At 55.5% G+C, this 17,596-nt stretch overlaps 1 protein-coding gene across 5 annotated transcripts; it reads left to right on the forward strand.

Annotated features, from left to right (window-relative positions):
- Positions 1-4,777: 4,777 nt before the first annotated feature.
- Positions 4,778-13,495, forward strand: ISLR2 (immunoglobulin superfamily containing leucine rich repeat 2). Of its 5 annotated transcripts, none has more exons than XM_035259205.3 (3): positions 4,778-4,919; positions 7,826-7,935; positions 9,375-13,495. In XM_035259205.3, exon 3 carries the CDS (start codon positions 9,383-9,385, stop codon positions 11,618-11,620), a length of 2,238 nt encoding a protein of 745 aa, XP_035115096.2. In that variant the 5' UTR covers positions 4,778-4,919; positions 7,826-7,935; positions 9,375-9,382; the 3' UTR covers positions 11,621-13,495. The 5 variants fall into 5 exon arrangements, with proteins under 5 accessions (XP_035115096.2, XP_054095395.2, XP_035115095.2 ...); XM_054239420.2 differs by lacking the exon at positions 4,778-4,919 and adding an exon at positions 7,200-7,251; XM_035259204.2 differs by lacking the exon at positions 4,778-4,919 and adding an exon at positions 7,229-7,424.
- Positions 13,496-17,596: the final 4,101 nt, after the last annotated feature.

Genomic DNA, 17,596 nt, shown 5'->3' on the forward strand with positions numbered 1-17,596 from the left:
AGCTCCAGGCCCCTGCCCCACATTTTTCCTAAGACCAAGGTAGAAGTCTTCCTCCTGTTTTCCACCTGGGCAGTCAAAGTGTCTCTCTTCTTGGCCTTGGGACTGGGAGCCATGTTCAGGATGTGAAGTCAGATAGGGACATCTTTGAGTTCATAAACATCTCCTGTTCATAAATATCCGACTAAAGACTGAAGCTTCCACTGCTCCTAAAATAGCTTTGGATCCCAGCACAGGCATTTCCAAGAACAGATTTTTATCCTTTCAAGAATTCTGTGAAAGAGCTGGGTGCAATGTGTGCCCAGCTACTTGGGAAGATGAGGCAGGAGGATCGCTTGAGCCCAAGATTTGAGATCAGCTGGACAACACAGTGAGATCCTCAGCCCAAATAAATAATAAGTAAATAAAAAGTAAATATAAAAATAATCAATCCAAGAATTCCGTGAAAGCCAAGAATCCTCTGGTTTGTATGCCTACCAGAGCTTCCTGAACCTGGTCACACACACCGCCCTGAGCCTGACTATGATCTCAGACTATGGATGCGGATTGATCTAAACTCCGGATAAGGAAGTACGGTCCATTATAATCCCGGTCACTCTCATTTCAATTCATTTTGACATGATATTAAGCTACTCTGAACATGCAATTCCCCAAGACTTCTATTTGAAAGGGATTTCTTGCTTGTAGTAAGTGTTGGGATTGACTCCTCCGTAGCCACATCAGGGCTAAGTGATTACTCTGAACCAGTCAATGTCCTCCCCTTCACCAGTGACTGGTTTGGAGCTGAAGAGTCCCATGCCAGTAGGTGTCGAGACCCAAGGGAGAGGCTGTGGCTTCAGAAAAGAGAAGCTGCCTTTTTAACCCACTAGTCTGTTAACATTACGTTTGTGGCTGGGCACAGTGGGTCAGACCTGTAATTTCAGCACTTTGGGAGGCTGACATGGATGGATCACTTTAGGCCAACATGGTGAAACGCCATCTCTACTAAAAATACAAAAATTAGCTGGACGTGGTGGCATGTACCTGTAATCCCAACTACTCAGGAGGCCGAGGCAGGAGAATCGCTTGAACCGGGAGGTGGCGGTTGCAGTGAGCTGAGATCATGCCGCTGCACTTCAGCCGGGTGACAGAGACTCCATTTCATAAAAAAGAAGAACTCACAATAGGTTTGTTTCCTTGGTGGCTGCAGAAGCCCTCCAGTGACACCAAGGCACCAAGGGACCCAGTCCCCGGGCTGGAAGCCCTGTTAACGGTGGCAGAGGGGAGAGATGAAAGAACTTGTGACTGCTGAGGTCACTGAGCTGCAGAATTAACAGCCGGGAAGCCAGCCTTGCTTCCTGCTTTGTGAGATGATCCACTGAACAGGTTCCATCCTTGGAGGTGGGAATCTCGTTATTTGCTGATGGAAATATTACACACCATCCCCAGCCCCCACTCCCCTGCCTCACCTGGCCCTAGCCTTTACAATAGCAAGTCCTGCCATAGAGTGCTGGCTGCCTCAGAACATCTCGTGGGGAAGCCAGTCCTGCCTGCACTACAGTGAGATTGCTAAGCATGTCGCACCCCCCACCTCTTGCTTTTTGGGTTTTGGTTTTTTTGAAGCAGGGTCTCACTCTGTTGCCCAGGCTGCAGTGCAGTGGTGTGATCGTGGCTCATGGCTGCCTCAGCCTCCTGAGCTCACACGATCCTCTGGTCTCAGCCTCCCTCCAGAGTAGCTGGGACCACAGACGTGTGCCACCACAGCCAGCTAATTTAAAAAAAAAAATGTAGAGATGAAGTCTCACTATGTTGCCCAGGCTGGTCTTGAACTCCTGGGCTCACATACTCCTCCCACCTTGGCATCCCAAAGTGCTGGGATTACAGGCATGAGCCACCTTGCTCAGCCACGTTGCCCCTTGAATGCAGGAGTATTGCCTCTTCCAGGCAGGAGTTCCTCTTATTCAGTGAGACAAGCACAGACCCAGATAATTACATGAGCTGCCACTGGAAGAGCTATTGTTAATTTTGATGGCAATAAAAGGCCTTGCCAGTACGTTAAGCTAATTTCATGAAAGTGCTGGGAGGAGGGTCACAGGCTGGATCCTAGATGATTAATAATGTCGAGCTTCATTTGAACCATTCAGAAAATTCCTCTCAGTTGCCTCCAGCAAACTGCCACAGGTTGCTACTTTCCTCTGAAATCAACAGTCTTCTCATAGGCAAATGTGGATTTTTTGTTTTTCCCTAGAAAATAATTAAAGTCACAAAGCCCAATAAATACTTCAACAGAATGTAGTTTTAATTAAAATCCCTCCACCAATTCTGCAGTTGCAAACAGGCATGCTGGCGACAGCCACTAGCATCAGAGTCTGAGTCTGAGTCTCTGAAACTAGAAACCTTAACAGATAATCATAGTAATTCTGGTTGCCACCAACACCCACGGTGTGTGCGTGCAGAGGGGCTGGTGGTGGTGAAGAGCGAGGTCTAAGGCACAGCCAAGGTCCTCCCCTGTTGGGGAGGCAGGACACAGGCCTGTAGGGGTGTGTGCAGCAGAACATTTTATCATACCTGTGTCCAGCTCTGCAAGACAATTATAATGGCTAATTCAGCCATTGCAGAAAAAAAGTAGCTCATGTACTTAGCACTAAGTGCCAGGTCCTAAGTGCTTTGCATACACCGGCTCACTCATTTAATCTTCAAGTGAAGCATAGGTACTCTTTTTTCCATTTTTATTTTTTATTTTTAGACAAAGTCATGCTCTGTCACCCAGGCTGTAGTGCAGTGGCACAATCTTGGCTCATGGCATGTTCTATCGCCTGGGTTCAAGCAATTCCCCTGCCTCAGCCTCCTGAGTAGCTGGGACTACAGACTACTCAGGAGGTAGGCTACACACCACCACGCCTGGCTAATTTTTTTTGTATTTTAGTAGAGATGGCATTTCACCTTGCTGGCCAGGATGGACTTGATCTCCTGACCCCGTGATCTGCCTGTCTCGGCCTCCCAAAGTGTTGGGATTACAGGCATGAGCCACCATACCCTGCTTTTTCTTTTCTTTTCTTTCTTTCTTCTTCTTCTTTTTTTTTTTTTAGACCATATCTCATTCTGTTGCTCAGGCTGGAGTGCAGTGGCATGATCTTGGCTCACTGCAACCTCTGCCTCCTGGTTTCAAGCGATTCTCCTGCCTCTGCCTTCTGAGGATTATAGGCATGTGCCACCATGCCCAGCTAATTTTTGTATTTTTAGTAGAGATGAGGTTTCACCATATTGGTCACCCTGGTCTGGAACTCCTTCCTGATCTCATGATCCGCCTGCCTCGGCCTCTCAAAGTGCTGAGATTACAGGCATGAGCCACTATGCCTGGGTGATACTGTTATTTATGCCTTTTCTTCTTGAGGCACAGACAGGGTAAATAACTTGGCTAAGGACACACAGCCAGTACATGATAGAGTCTGATGCTAGAACCTGCCCTCCTGATGACTACATAGAGCCTGCCTGTACAAGGAAAGGCCCGTGGTGGGAGTATAAACAGGGCCTGGCTTCCCTGAGCAGTCATCTTTCGACTGGAAATGAGAAAAGGAAAACAGCTTCTTGGAGGTGAGGGGCTGAAGAGAACTGTGTGTGTGTGTGTGTGTAAGAACGCAGAAGCTGAAAGATGGGAAGCAGTGAATGTTCAGGGGCTTCTGGCTGGAGGGCAGCTGTGGGGAAGGTCTTCCCAGCCTTCGCCGGCTGCTATGCTGCGATGTTTGATGCCCATCTGGGCCCCAGCTTTCTTATTCTCAGAGGCCCTTCCCACATCCTTCGGCAAGTCCATTAAATCCTCCACGTGCCACATTAAAATACAAGGGCATGTACCACTCTGAGTGCAGTTGCAACAGAATCGTTTGCACATGTTGCATGCCCTAAACATTCGATCAAACATCGATTACTTCCAATTTTGCAGTTTTCTTTGCCTCTCTTGGCGCCAACAGACTTTCTTTTGCAGATCTCGCACATTTATTTTAATAGGCCCCTGACAAAGTCATAAGGCTCAGAGAGAAGGGAGAGTGGGAGAGGCGTATAGAAAGCTTTCGTGTCAGGGACTAGTAGCTCAAGACTCAGGAGATGCCCTGGGCACTAGAAACACTCCGCAGCGCGAAGCAGGGACCGCGCCTGTGCTGTGTAGGGGACCAGAGGTGCAGATACCTGGGACATAGACTGGGTGGGCATGGGAAGTAAAGCCTCGGAACTTTGGTTAAGCGCGCCCCACTGGAATATTGCGTCGCGGGACTGCCGGGGTCCAGCACGCATCCTCCGACACTGACCCACCTCTGCGCCCGGCAAGCAGTGTCCAGCAGGGGGCGCGCGCGGACCAGGCCTGGGCCCTAGGACAGCGCGGACCCAATCGCGGGAGCAAGTCCCCAGATCCAACGGGTTTCAACCCTCCCCGCCCTCCCGACGCTCCGGGTTCGCGACTTTGAAATCAGGGGTCGATCCGCCAAAAGCCGCCAGGCGCTCCAGCTCTGCATTCCTGGGTCTGCCTGGGATCGGTCCCAGCCTGGTTAGGAGCCTTAGTCTGGATTCCGCAGATTCTGAATCTGTGGCCCTCTGCGATCGCGGCTTGGAATCTTATTACCTTCCCCTCCCCCACCCCTATTTCCACACACTTGATTAGTTGTCTGTTTCTTTAACGATCAAAGACGTGGGAGGCGGCGGGGTGATGTCTCGGTTCCCAGCTCCCCAGCCCTCCAGTAACTGTGTCATTATTAACGTTATAAACATTAGACCCGCTTCTGCGCGCCGGGCGGGGCGGGACGAGGTGTGCGCAGTCTTCTGGCTGAGCTCGGAGACAGATCCAGAAGTCGCGGCTCCCACTCCAGGCCTCTGCGGACTCTGCCTGGAGCGACTCGGCTCCAGCCCTGCCCGGGCCCGGGCAGGCACTGGGCTCTCCAGGGTCGAAGGCAGGGGTAAGGGGCATCTTTCCCCCAGGGCAGCCTCCGGGAACAAAAGCATTGGCTGCAGAGTGAGCTAGAGCCTCGGCGGCCCGCGGGAGTCAGCGCCCGCGCAGGGATGGTCACCGCATCCTTAGCCACCCTTCAGGCCCGAGAGCCCCGTCTCCCTGCCGAACTCCTTGCTTCTGCAATCCAGTCAAGAGAGCAAGGAAAGGGGGTTTTCCCTGGTCCTCGGGCCCTGAGGTTACCGGGTTGCTTATGGGACTGGTTCCCGAAGTCCCGGGAAGCTCTGGGCAGATAGCGAGCCCATTGTCCCGTCCACTACCCAGATTCTGCCTCCCGCCGAAGGCGAAAAGAAAGAAAATAGGTGAAAACCGGGGGAGGGCCCAGGGGCCTTGAGCCTCCCGGCCTGGCGCCCCTCACTCAGTCCCGAAAAGTCCCCTGGACACGCCATCCCAGACCTCGCTCAGGTGCAGCTGCTGGGCCCTACCTCCTAAGATCCTTCCCTGGCACAGGCTCTCAAGATTGCCCCCTCAGGGTTCCCAAGACCCGGACAACTGCCCAGGACGCCGCTCCCCGCCCCCACCCCCACCAAGTTCGGCAGACAAAGAAGGCCGTGCCAGTCCAGCCGTCTGCGTCACTCTCCCGACCCCCCCCCGCAAGGCCTAGAAACCTCAGGGACTTACTCCCAGGCTAGGGACCCAATCCTGTCTGTCCCACCACAGGGTTCCCGGCAGGGACGGGCCACAGTGCTATCACCCATCGACCCTTCTGGAAGACGCTTTCAGCGAAAGGCGCCCCGCGCCCTCCGTGGGTCGGCTGGGGATACCCCAGGCCTGAGTAGGCGGTGTGAAGTTCTGTGTTCTGAACTGGACTGAGCGAGATGCGACAGTCCCAGCCCGCTGGGCCGCCTGTAGCGACCGCAGGAGTAGGAGAGAGGGAGGGACGCGGAGTGTGAGCGCACCAGTCTGTTCATATTTAATTTACAAAGCAGCCTCGGAACCCAGGGCCGGGTGGTCTCTTTAGATGCTGCGCTCTTAGCCTTTCTCTCTTCCCCACCCCCTCCCCTAGCTCATTAAGATGCTCAACACTCAAATCGGGGTATTGATCTCCACAGAAGCCCCAAACCCACGCCATCGACCCACCGCGAGAGACCCCCAAGGCCCGCGGTGATGGCTGGGGGGTTTGGTGCGCCGGGAGAGCTGGGTGGCTACAGAACGGGTGGGGATTCTGTGTGTCTCCCGAAGCTTGAACCCCTTTCCCGGTTCTGGTCGGTAGCTGTCTCCAGGGCTAACGTGGGCAGCGCAGGGGGCGGAAACCAGGTTTTAGCCAAATGCCTCGACATCCCTGCGCCTCCGCCTCCTCGTCGCTGAAAGAAATGTCGGGGTTTCATCAGAGCTAGGGAGCGAGAGTCGGGAACAGCAAGTCTGTTGAAGCCGGCTGTTGTGTGAGGGTGTGAGACGGCGGGGCGGTGGGGGGCTACCGCGGCTTGGGGGGTAGTGCGCGTCGGGTTGACCGTGTGTCTGCTTGAGAGGCTGTGAAGACATGGGGGGGCGAGGATGGGAGAAATGCTCCGGCCTGAAGTCCCCAGCCCAAAGCGCTCAAGGCTCAAGAGTAGCGGACGTTTTGCCATCATCCTTGTCTGTGCTACTGCCTGCTGCAGCTTCTGTGCCCCACTGTCCTGGAGCAGGCAAGACCTGAAAGTGAGGTGCTTGGGTGCGCTCGGAAGAGCCTCCCCCTGTTCCACCTGTCCCGTGGTGCGCGCAGGCCAATGCGTGGGGCAGTGGGCTTCAAGCGCTGGTTTAGCCACAAAAGACTAGATGTAAAGAGTTCCGGCTTAAGACGCTGGGCAGGGCTGCTGTGGACTGGGGAGGTGGGCGTCCCTTCCCAGCACGCCCTGCAGGGCTGCGCGTTCTGGTCTCGGGTTAGACTAGCAGGCGGGGTGGAGAGGGGGCGGCGGGGGAGACTAGGGCTTATACCAGCCCAGATCCAGGCAAAAATGGCAGGGAGGGCGAGGCGCTCTGCTAACACTATCAATTATGCATTGTGTTGAACGTGGCTTCGGGGAGGAGGAGGCTAGCAGCAGGGGGTGCGGGAAGGATGGGTCCGCGCGAGCTCGGCTGCGCGCAGCTCAGCGGGTCCCGCTGGAGGTCTCTTGGTGCCACCGCCTGCATTTGCAAAAAGAGTTTAAAGGCAAAGACACGCCTACCCCCCCACTTCAGCTGCGCGCCTTTCCTTCCCCCAAATTCCTCAAAGATGGTTTGTCTCACGTGTTGCAGGGCGTGAAAGCCGCTTGCATTCAATTAGCAGCGAAGCTCGCGGGCACTGGCGGGACAGGCGCGTGAGGGTGAGTTCGCGCGAATGTGTGTCTGTGTGTGCGAGAGGAGAACGGTGAGTGTCCCGGGTGCAGGTGTGCCCGTGAAAATGCGTGTGAATGTAGTGGGGCCTCAACATATTGATGCGATTATTACCTGATCCTGGATGATTGTAGCGTGTGAAGGTCGACTATGGGGATGTGAGGTGTGTGCGCGAATGTGTTTGAACGTGGGGTGGGGAGCGATGTGATGATGGACAGTAACGATGTCACCGGGTGTGTAAATGTGAGGGTAGGTGGGTTATGGGGGTGCAGTAGGCTGCGAAGAGCCCACCCAGGACGGTGGGCGAGGAACGCCCCTTGTGACCGACGTGTCTTGGCCTTGGGGAGGGTCTCCGTGGCTTTAACAAAAGTAGAGGAAGCAGGAGGTGGGAGAGGCCGTGCGCGTCCCCGCCAGGCCCGGGAGCGCGCAAGGACTTTCTCCAACCTGCAGCCAGAGAGGTGGGGGGAGCGGACGCGAAGGGAAAAACCGAAGTGGTACTTTGGGGCCATCGATTCTCCGAACTTACCTGTCCCTTTCCCCGCCTCCTCCCCGTTTTCCCCACAGCCACAATACACGCGGGTATCTTCTTGCGGCAGTGGTCCCTGATCCACTACACCGGGTCTGGAGAAGGGGTTTCAGCTCCAGAGCATTTATTGGGAGTCGACGAATATCAGGTAAGCGATGGGGGCTACCCCACAACCTTGACCCAAGTGGGGAAAGGTCCGGCCTTGGGCACCTGATGGGGGGCGGGGCGGGGGTGGGGTGGGGAGGTGCTGTCTGGGAGGAACCGGGAAGGGAGGGGAGGGATCCTCCGAGAGAAGCAAAGGCAGAGTGAAGGAATAGGTTCCCACAGACGGTGTGGGAGGGGCTCTGCCAAACCTGACAGGCCCTCCAAATGGGGGCAGGGAGTCTGTGCAAGTTCGATTGTGTGACCGGGCTTAAGGTGCTATGGGGAGAGGGTCCTTAGGCACCGCAGAGCTGTTGAGAAAGGTGCAGAATCTTTCACCTTCTCCAGCTTCATTAGCTAGTGGCAGCCCCATGACCTGCTGGCTGAGGACACTTCTGCCACCGGGAGCCATCTGGGGGACCTAAGGGAAGCTCTAGTGACTGCTCCCCCAACACACCTGGTCCAAGCATGGGGGAGAACCTCCTTCCCCATAAGGAAGGTTGGCAGAGCAGCCCTTCTCCGCTCACAGGAGCTGCAGCCCGGGGCAGGTGACTTTGGCCTTGGCTGCAGAAGGGCATGGGGGTGGGCTTCTCCAGATCCCACGACTCAAGTCAGGCAGGGCAGGTTCTCCTATTGCTTCTCTGCTGGGTTTTGGTCCCAGTGGAGGGCTGTGTGCACACACAGGCACACGCCTGTGTTTCTGTGGGTGGGTCGCATTTTGTGAGGACTTACGTCCTTGTGTCTGTCAATTTCACAATGGACAGAAAAGTGCTTTGTATGGTGGTGGAAAACTCTGTACAAACGCCGGTTCCGTTAAGAGAACAATAAGGTCTCCAGGATCTATTGTGTCCATGCCTGGGTGCATATGTGTTTGTGAGTTTAGGAAATGTGTTGTGAGCCTCCCAATAGAGCATCAGGTCCTCTAAACCCCTGCGGAAGCTGCCGGTTTGATGATGAATCCCCAGCATCTGTTTGTATTGTTGTGCACCTGCATGGGCGTGTGTGAGTGCTGTGCGTGGGACAAAGGTTCCAAGGAGGACAGCCCGTCACGGACAAAAATATCCTTCCTGGGTATCCATTTCACAGGGTTAAATGAAGTCTTAGAAACCAAGAGAGGAGTCCGTGCGGAGCCCGCTGGAGACTGGCGAGCTGCGGAGCCTACGGAGGCGCCAGCTCCAGCGTGAAGGAAGGAGTAGGGAGGGAAAAAGAGCGATGTGCCGGCCTCTGGAAAAGGAAATTAGGGCCCTGTGGGGCAGCATCTGTTGAACCCCGAGATTTTTATTGACCTCCACTTCTGGCCAAGAGAGGCTCCTGGCCATAGAGGCGGTTCCCGGAGCCCTGGCACTTGCGCTAGACAGGTTTCCGGAAGCAGAGCTGGAGAAGCGAGGTAAGCTGGGGTTCGATGAGTCACCTTCTTTCCTCTTCCCCTGGCTTCCCTATCTGCAGGAGCCGCGATGTTCCTCCTTCAGGCCCTGTGGTTGGTCTGGGCGCTTCTAGGAGTGGCTGGAGCTTGCCCGGAGCCGTGCGCCTGCGTGGACAAGTACGCTCACCAGTTCGCGGACTGCGCTTACAAGGAGTTGCGCGAGGTGCCCGAAGGACTGCCTGCCAACGTGACCACGCTTAGTCTATCTGCTAACAAGATCTCGGTGCTACGGCGCGGGGCCTTTGCGGATGTCACGCAGGTCACGTCGCTGTGGCTGGCGCACAATGAGGTGCGCACCGTGGAGCCAGGCGCACTGGCCGTGCTGAGTCAGCTCAAGAACCTTGACCTGAGCCACAACTTCATATCCAACTTTCCGTGGAGCGACCTGCGCAACCTGAGCGCGCTGCAGCTGCTCAAAATGAACCACAACCGCCTGGGCTCTCTGCCCCGGGACGCACTCGGTGCGCTACCCGACCTGCGTTCCCTACGTATCAACAACAACCGGCTGCGTACGTTGGCGCCCGGCACCTTCGACGCGCTCAGCGCGCTGTCACACCTGCAACTCTATCACAATCCTTTCCACTGCGGCTGCGGCCTTGTGTGGCTGCAGGCCTGGGCCGCGAGCACCCGGGTGTCCTTACCCGAGCCCGACTCCATTGCCTGTGCCTCGCCTCCCGCGCTGCAGGGGGTGCCGGTGCACCGCCTGCCCGCCCTGCCCTGTGCACCCCCCAGCGTGCGTCTGAGTGCTGAGCCGCCGCTTGAGGCACCAGGCACCCCACTGCGAGCCGGACTGGCGTTCTTGTTACACTGCACCGCGGACGGCCACCCCACGCCTCGCCTGCAGTGGCAACTTCAGATCCCCGGTGGCACCGTAGTCTTAGAGCCGCCGGTTCAGAGAGAGGAGGACGACGGGGTTGGGGTGGAGGAAGGAGAGGGAGAAGGAGACGGGGACGTACTGACGCAGACCCAAGCCCCAACCCCAACACCGGCACCCGCTTGGCCGGCGCCCCCAGCCACCCCGCGCTTCCTGGCCCTCGTAAACGGCTCCCTGTTGGTGCCCCTCCTGAGTGCCAAGGAGGCGGGCGTCTACACTTGCCGTGCACACAATGAGCTGGGCACTAACTCTACGTCAGTACGCGTGGCGGTGGCGGCAACCGGGCCCCCAAAACACGCGCCTGGCGCCGGGGGAGAACCCGACGGGCAGGCCCCAACCTCTGAGCGCAAGTCCACAGCCAAGGCCCGGGGCAACAGCGTCCTGCCTTCCAAACCCGAAGGCAAAATCAAAGGCCAAGGCTTGGCGAAGGTCAGCGTTCTCGGGGAGACCGAGACAGAGCCGGAGGAGGACACAGGTGAGGGAGAGGAGATCGAAGACCAGATCCTCGCGGACCCGGCGGAGGAGCAGCGCTGTGGCAACGGGGACCCCTCTCGGTACGTTTCTAACCACGCGTTCAACCAGAGCGCAGAGCTCAAGCCGCACGTCTTCGAGCTGGGCGTCATCGCGCTGGATGTGGCGGAGCGCGAGGCGCGGGTGCAGTTGACGCCGCTGGCTGCGCGCTGGGGCCCTGGGCCCGGCGGGACTGGGGGAGTACGGCGACCTGGGCGGCGACCCCTGCGCCTACTCTATCTGTGTCCAGCGGGGGGCGGCGCGGCAGTGCAGTGGTCCCGCGTGGAGGAAGGCGTCAACGCCTACTGGTTCCGCGGCCTGCGGCCCGGTACCAACTACTCCGTGTGCCTGGCGCTGGCGGGCGAAGCCTGCCACGTGCAAGTGGTGTTTTCCACCAAGAAGGAGCTGCCCTCGCTGCTGGTCATCGTGGCAGTGAGCGTATTCCTCCTGGTGCTGGCCACAGTTCCCCTTCTGGGCGCCGCCTGCTGCCATCTGCTGGCTAAACACCCGGGCAAGCCCTACCGTCTGATCCTGCGGCCTCAGGCCCCCGACCCCATGGAGAAGCGCATTGCCGCTGACTTCGACCCGCGTGCCTCCTACCTCGAATCCGAGAAAAGCTACCCGGCAGGCGGCGAAGCTGGCGTCGAGGAGCCAGAGGACGCGCAGGGGGAGGGCCCTGAGGAAGACGCGGAGCAGGGAGACCCGAGTGGGGACCTGCAGAGAGAGGAGAGCCTGGCGGCCTGCTCACTGGTGGAGTCCCATTCCAAGGCCAACCAAGAGGAGTTCGAGGCGGGCTCTGAGTACAGCGATCGGCTGCCCCTGGGAGCCGAGGCGGTCAACATCGCCCAGGAGATTAATGGCAACTACAGGCAGACGGCAGGCTGAACCTCGGCCCACCGGGCCCGCCCATTCCCGACCTCCACCAAGGGTCACCCATTCCCGACCTCCACCTAGGGTGCCTGGGAGCAGCAGTCTAGGGCTTGGCAGGACTTCTTTCCCCCACCCTCAACCTTCACCTACTCCTCCCCCTTACTACTCCCCAACCTTGAAATACCAGGGACTTCTAGTAGGGAGTGGGCCGATTTCACCAGTCCCTGCTACCCACGGCTGCCATTCTCCCTGCGGGCTGGATCCCCCTTCCTCGCCAAGCACAGTGTCCCTCTTCCCCCATGTAAGACACCACCCGCAGACGATGGGGCGATATCTATGCCCCTCCATTCCCATCGCGATTATCTGCGAAATCTGCCCGGAAGCCATCACAGGCTCTGGAGCCAGAGAAAAAGAGCGAAGACCTTGGAAACCTCGTGGTAACGCCGTGGTTCTGGGGCCAGACGGGGCCAGTCGAGTGCAGTGGGGTCCCGCCTCGACCTCGACTCCCTCCCTCCCTCCCTCCCTCCCTTCTTTCCTTCCTTCCTTCCTTCCTTCCTCCTCCTCCTCCTCCTCCTCCTCCTCCTCCTCCTTCCTCTCTCTCTCTCTCCTTCTTTCTTTCCTTTTGACGGAAGGCTGGAGTGCAGTGACGGTGATCTCGGCTCACTGCAACCTCCGCCTCCCGGGTTCATGCGATTCTCCTGCCTCAGCCTCCCGAGTAGCTGAGATTACAGGCGCCCGCCACCACGCCCAGCTAATTTTTTGTATTTTTAGTAGAGACAGGGTTTCGGCATGTTGGCCAGGATGATCTGGATCTCTTGACCTCGTGATCTGCCCACCTCCGCCTCTCAAAGTTCTGGGATTACAAACGTGAGCCTCGGCGCCCGGCCCCTCCTCCCTTTCAATCCCTACTCCCAGAAGTCAGGATTCACCGCAACCTCTAGTTTTTAGTTCCAAATGCCCCTCCCCGCGGGGAATCAAAACCTCCGTCCTCCCACCCCCACCCCACTTCTGGCCTGTTGGGAGTCCAGCCCGGTGCCTGGGGCGCCGTTCAGCTCCGCGCTCAGATTTTCCTATTTTCGTTGTTTTCAAAAACAGAGACATTTCGGGTCTGGTGCTAGCACCCCCTTCCCAGGCTTTGGGAAAATCCGGTGTGTGTGTCGCGGGGTGGGGAGGGAATGCGTTTTCTGTCATCTTTCTCCTAACTTCAAGCGCCGCAGGACCGCGCGCCCCTTGGCGGCGAAGCGCGCGGACTTGGTCCCGGGCCAATTTCGTTGTCCGTGTGTTGGGCTTTCCGGAGGTCCATGCGCCAGACAGCGCAGCTCCCACGGCTCCACCCGCCCAGAACCTAGCTAGAAAGCACCGGGAGCGGGGGAAGCTGACTGCGGCCTCCCGTGCCGCCGCTGTCGTGGGTGGGGGGATAGCTCGCGCCCTAGTTCGCACAAAGCCTGCGCGTGACTCTGCGGTTGGATCCTGATCGAGCCCAGCCCCTCCGTCCTCGCGTCTCGGTCCTCGCCCCGCCCCGCCCCACCCTCCCCTGCTTCGGCGGGAATCGTATTTGCCCGGCGTGTAGTCCTAGACAAGCGTGCCCTGTAGGAGAAAAGTCAGTGTTTTGTAAAGTGTGACCGTGTCATGTAGGGGGGCGGGCGGTGGGGCAGATGGGAGGGGAGGGAGGGAAGGGGAGGGGCGCGGCGCGACGACTTGGGGCGAGGTTCTTTTTCCATTTTGAAAGAAAGCGTGGGGGTTGGGGCGGGGGGAGTTTCAGTCCTCGGAACCGGCCCTCTCCGCGCAGCGCAGCACAAGCGCGGGCCTGGGGCGGAGTAGCCTCCCGGAGCCCGTGCCCTTTTCTAAACGCGTCTGTATGTAAACAGTCAATAAAACAATCGATTTGAACTGGGCTCGGTGACTTTTTGTCAGGGGACAGAGGAAGGAGGCCTGGACGATGAAGGAGCAAACCGCGGACGGAGGGCGTCCCTGGAGCCTCCCGTTGGGATCCTTTGTGTGATTTCGTGTTTGTGTGAGCGTCCCGTGATTTTTTGCCAGGTGTTTGCATCTAGCCTTGCTCTTGGTGCCTCCAACTCTAGGGTGGGGTGACAAAAAACGAGGGCAGGCTGGAAGTGAGTAGGGGGACGTCGCAAGAGGAGGGTGTCTGCAGACCCTAAACACGGAGTCTGAGTGTGTGTACACGCACATTTGCACTCGAGGGCCTCAGCGCCCCCTTCACTAGAGACGGTTGGTGTAGTGGGGTGTGGCTGTGTGTGGTGTCACACTGCCCAGTTTCTGTCTCCACATCAGCCCTTGAGTTCCCTGAGAAGCTGGTGGGAAGGGATGGGATTCATAGGAACTAAACTGCTGTGGCTTGCACAAGAAAAGTCACAAATAACACCAAGGTCCGAGCGGGTGAATGATGTAAAGCAGGAACAGGGGAGAACCTGGCCAGGCTGATTCAAGTGTGTGTGTTGTGTGGGTGGGTGGGGAGCACTCAGTGAATGATGCATGGACCACTGTCAGGGGGTGCTAAGGGGGCGCACCTGTGGATCCAGGGTTGAAAACACTGATTTCATAGTCCTAGAAAGGGGGCTTCTTGGGTGGGGAACGGGAGAGATGGGGGATCAAGAAGGGAGGCTGTGCTCCTGCCCAGCCTAAAGCAGGGCATTGGGTTGCTGTGTGTTTCAGTTGAATCCCATTAAGATGGAAAGAGGCGGGGAAGAGAGGTGGAAGGGGAAAGCGGCAGAAATGGCAAGCAGATAAAGATTCCGTCTCTCCTCTCCCTTCTTCCTGCTTCCAATTGCTTGTCCTCTTCCTGCGTCTTCCTAATTGGACCAGTCCAGGCTGGGAAACAGGCCCAAGCTGGGGTGCTCAGCGTCCTACCCCAGCCTCAGCTCTGTCTTCTGGCACAGGTGGTGACTGTGACATTTCCTGGGGCCTGAGCCCAAGTTCCCTTCCCAGACCAGCAAAGCTGTTTTGGAGAAAAATTCCCTTCTGAGGGCCACAGACTGAGCCCTGCCCCTGGTCACAGCCCAACACTGCAGTCCACCCCACTAGCTGGGACACAACTAAGAAATATTATCTTTTAGGAAGATAGCTGCTTTGTTCCGCTGGCAAATCCTACCTCCGAGCAGGGGGCAAGGACTGGCCCAATTCCTAGGGCCTGTTTAAGAATCCACCCATATGATTGCTTCTCTGCGAACAGGCCTGGCTGGGCCAGTGAGTGTTCGGCAGTTTTGGTGCAACTCAGTCCTCTGGTCATGGGTCTCTAGTGGGAAGACAGGCCCCTTCCTTTCCCTCCCTGTCCTAAGAATTGGGGACCCATGGGTCTCTTGTGGGAAGACAGGCCCCTTCCTTTCCCTCCCTGTCCTAAGAATTGGGGACCCTCCTCGAGACCCTCTAGATTCTGAGTGCCACTAAGGCAGATGGAGAGGAGCTGAAAGCTCTGCCCCTGTTTTTCCAGGGCCACGCTTCCTAATGGATGAGCAAACACGACTTAGTTAGATCTTGTGATTTCTGGGCGTGGCCAGGCCCGAAGGCTCCACCCACAGGCAGAAAGGATTAGGTGTTGGTGGCCAAGGACCAGGGTGCTGGCACACTCTGCCAACTGCCCACTAAGATCCCAGCCCTCTCAGGAACACTCTAGTTTCTGTCCAAAGGTTTGGCACATGCACAGAATTGTCCCCAGCCTCTGGCCTTCTTCCTACCTCTTTTAAAATTTTATTAATTTAACTTATTTAATTACATTAAAATAAAATGTCTTCCTTTCATTTCCTCTCCCTCATTCCTCTTTCTGTTCTTTTTTGAGTTGTTCCAATTCAACAGCCATTTTTTTTTTTTTTTTTTTTGAGACGGAGTCTCGCTCTGTCGCCAGGTTGGAATGCAGTGGTGCGATGTCGGCTCACTGCAACCTCCACCTCCTGGGTTCAAGGGATTCTCCAGCCTTAGCCTCTCCAGTAACTGGGACTACAGGTGCATGCCACCAGGCCCAGCTAATTTTGTTGTGTTTTTAGTAGAGACGGGGTTTCACCATGTTGGCCAGGATGATCTCAATCTCCTGGCCTTGTGATCCGCCCACCCCAACCTCCCAAAGTGCTGGGATTACAAGCGTGAGCCACTGTACCGGGCCTCAACCACCAATGTGAGGTTGAATTCTTTTTCACAGTGTCCCCATCAGGTGGTTGTACGACTTTGGCTTGTACTTATCCAGAGATGGGGAGCTCACGCTCCACTCCTTCCTTCCAGGGAACCCGTTGTTTAGCAGTTTAAAATGTGTCTCTGCCTGGGTTCCACCCCTCAGACCTGATTGCCCCTGGCAAGTGCTCTGGGAGACTCTCCAGCTCCGTCCCTGTCTCCCATACAGGAAGGGCTCCAAAGCTTTCCATTCAATGCAACTTTTTTGAGCCCTTCCTGTATGCTTCTTGTGCTGTGCTAGCTACACTCTCTCTAGTGTGTTTTGCTGTAAAACTTATTTGGATACTACATGGGAATGGAGTCTAATGGCTTGAGGAGTGTGTGTGTGTGTGTGTGTGTGTGTGTGTGTGTGTGTCTTGAGAAACCTGGAAAATGGTCATAAAATGCAATATGACAGCAGTAGCCTCAGAACTCAGAGCAATTTATCAGGAGCAGTAATTCTCTGAGCTACAGAAACCAGATGGCCAGGATGCGGCCTTGAATCACCGGATCAGAACCTGTCTAAAGAAAGGTGATTTGAAAGGAGTGCCTCCTCTCCCCAAATGTTTCCTAAAGATCAGCTGAAATGAGAACCGTCTTGCAGATCATCAAAGGCCATTAATATAAAAGAACAAAGGAAGGCAGGGCTTCTTTGAGAAAGAAGCAGCTGGGGTAGGGTCCTCGCGTCACAGATCTTGTGTCTGGAATGTGGTCCTCCACTCATGGCATCCAAATAACAGCCACAGCTAAAGCTAATACCTCCAGAGATCGCTTGTCAGTAGGTGTATGGCCTGTGGCTTCCTGGTGGTTATTTTGTTTTTTTCCTCCTGGGGGAATGCATTTTGTTAGGTAGAAGGAAGGCAGTGGCATCTTACTATGACTACCCTGGCCCACAGTTATTAACACAGCCCCAGTTATGAGACTCTATAGGGAAAAAGGGACCTGCTGTGTGCCCAAGAGGAGGCATTGCCTGCAAAGAAAGGACCGTGACTGTGTAAGCGCAGAGCAAGGAAAACTGGGGGATCTCCTTTCTCTGCAGAAAGCCAAGCCCTAGTACCAGGACATAAGAAAGGCCCCTTGTGGAGGCCATGAATTGCCAAGTCTGACCTCACAGATACCTTTACCTTATACATTTCCAACACAAAGATATCAACAAGAGAAATTCTGCTGGGCAGTGGGGCGGAAGCAAGTGGAGCCATTTCAGTTGTAATGTGTCAATGAATCGATTGCATTTGAAACGTAGCCACTCACACCTATCCGTTCCATGATAAGACTTTGCCTTAGGACTCAATAGAAAATAACATTATATTGAAAATGAAAGTTCTGCTGTGACTGGCATATAGAAGAGATTACATTTTAAAATGTTTTATAACATTAGCATTTTGTTCAAAATATGATCAGTGTTCCTAATGAGACTTGATATGGATTTTTTCAAAAGCCATCCGAAGACCCCACGATGGGCCCAAAAATAAAACCAACTTGTTGGGTTAAATTAGTTGGAAAGGCTTTGTATTGTTCCATGGTTGAATAAGTAATTCGTGTGATTTGAAGACAGTATGACTTTGAAAATTGTGCTAATTGTGTGTGCTTTGTCTTGACATGTAAGTTTAATAATTACGTTTAAGGCCACATGAAACTAGGAGAAAAAAAGTGTTTATATTTTTATCAGCTGTTTACTGCTTACATGGATTCCCTTGTGCATTAGGAGATAATTTGGTTTTGCCACATTAAATGCGTTTTCCCCCAGCAACACTCGCAAACTGTTTCTTAAATTGAGTCTAAAAGCCATTCAAGGCATCCGACCATTTGAGAGAAAAATTTCTACGATTATAT

The sequence above is a fragment of the Callithrix jacchus genome, chromosome 8 (assembly GCF_049354715.1).
Source record: "Callithrix jacchus isolate 240 chromosome 8, calJac240_pri, whole genome shotgun sequence".
In the NCBI taxonomy this organism is placed as follows: domain Eukaryota; kingdom Metazoa; phylum Chordata; class Mammalia; order Primates; family Cebidae; genus Callithrix; species Callithrix jacchus.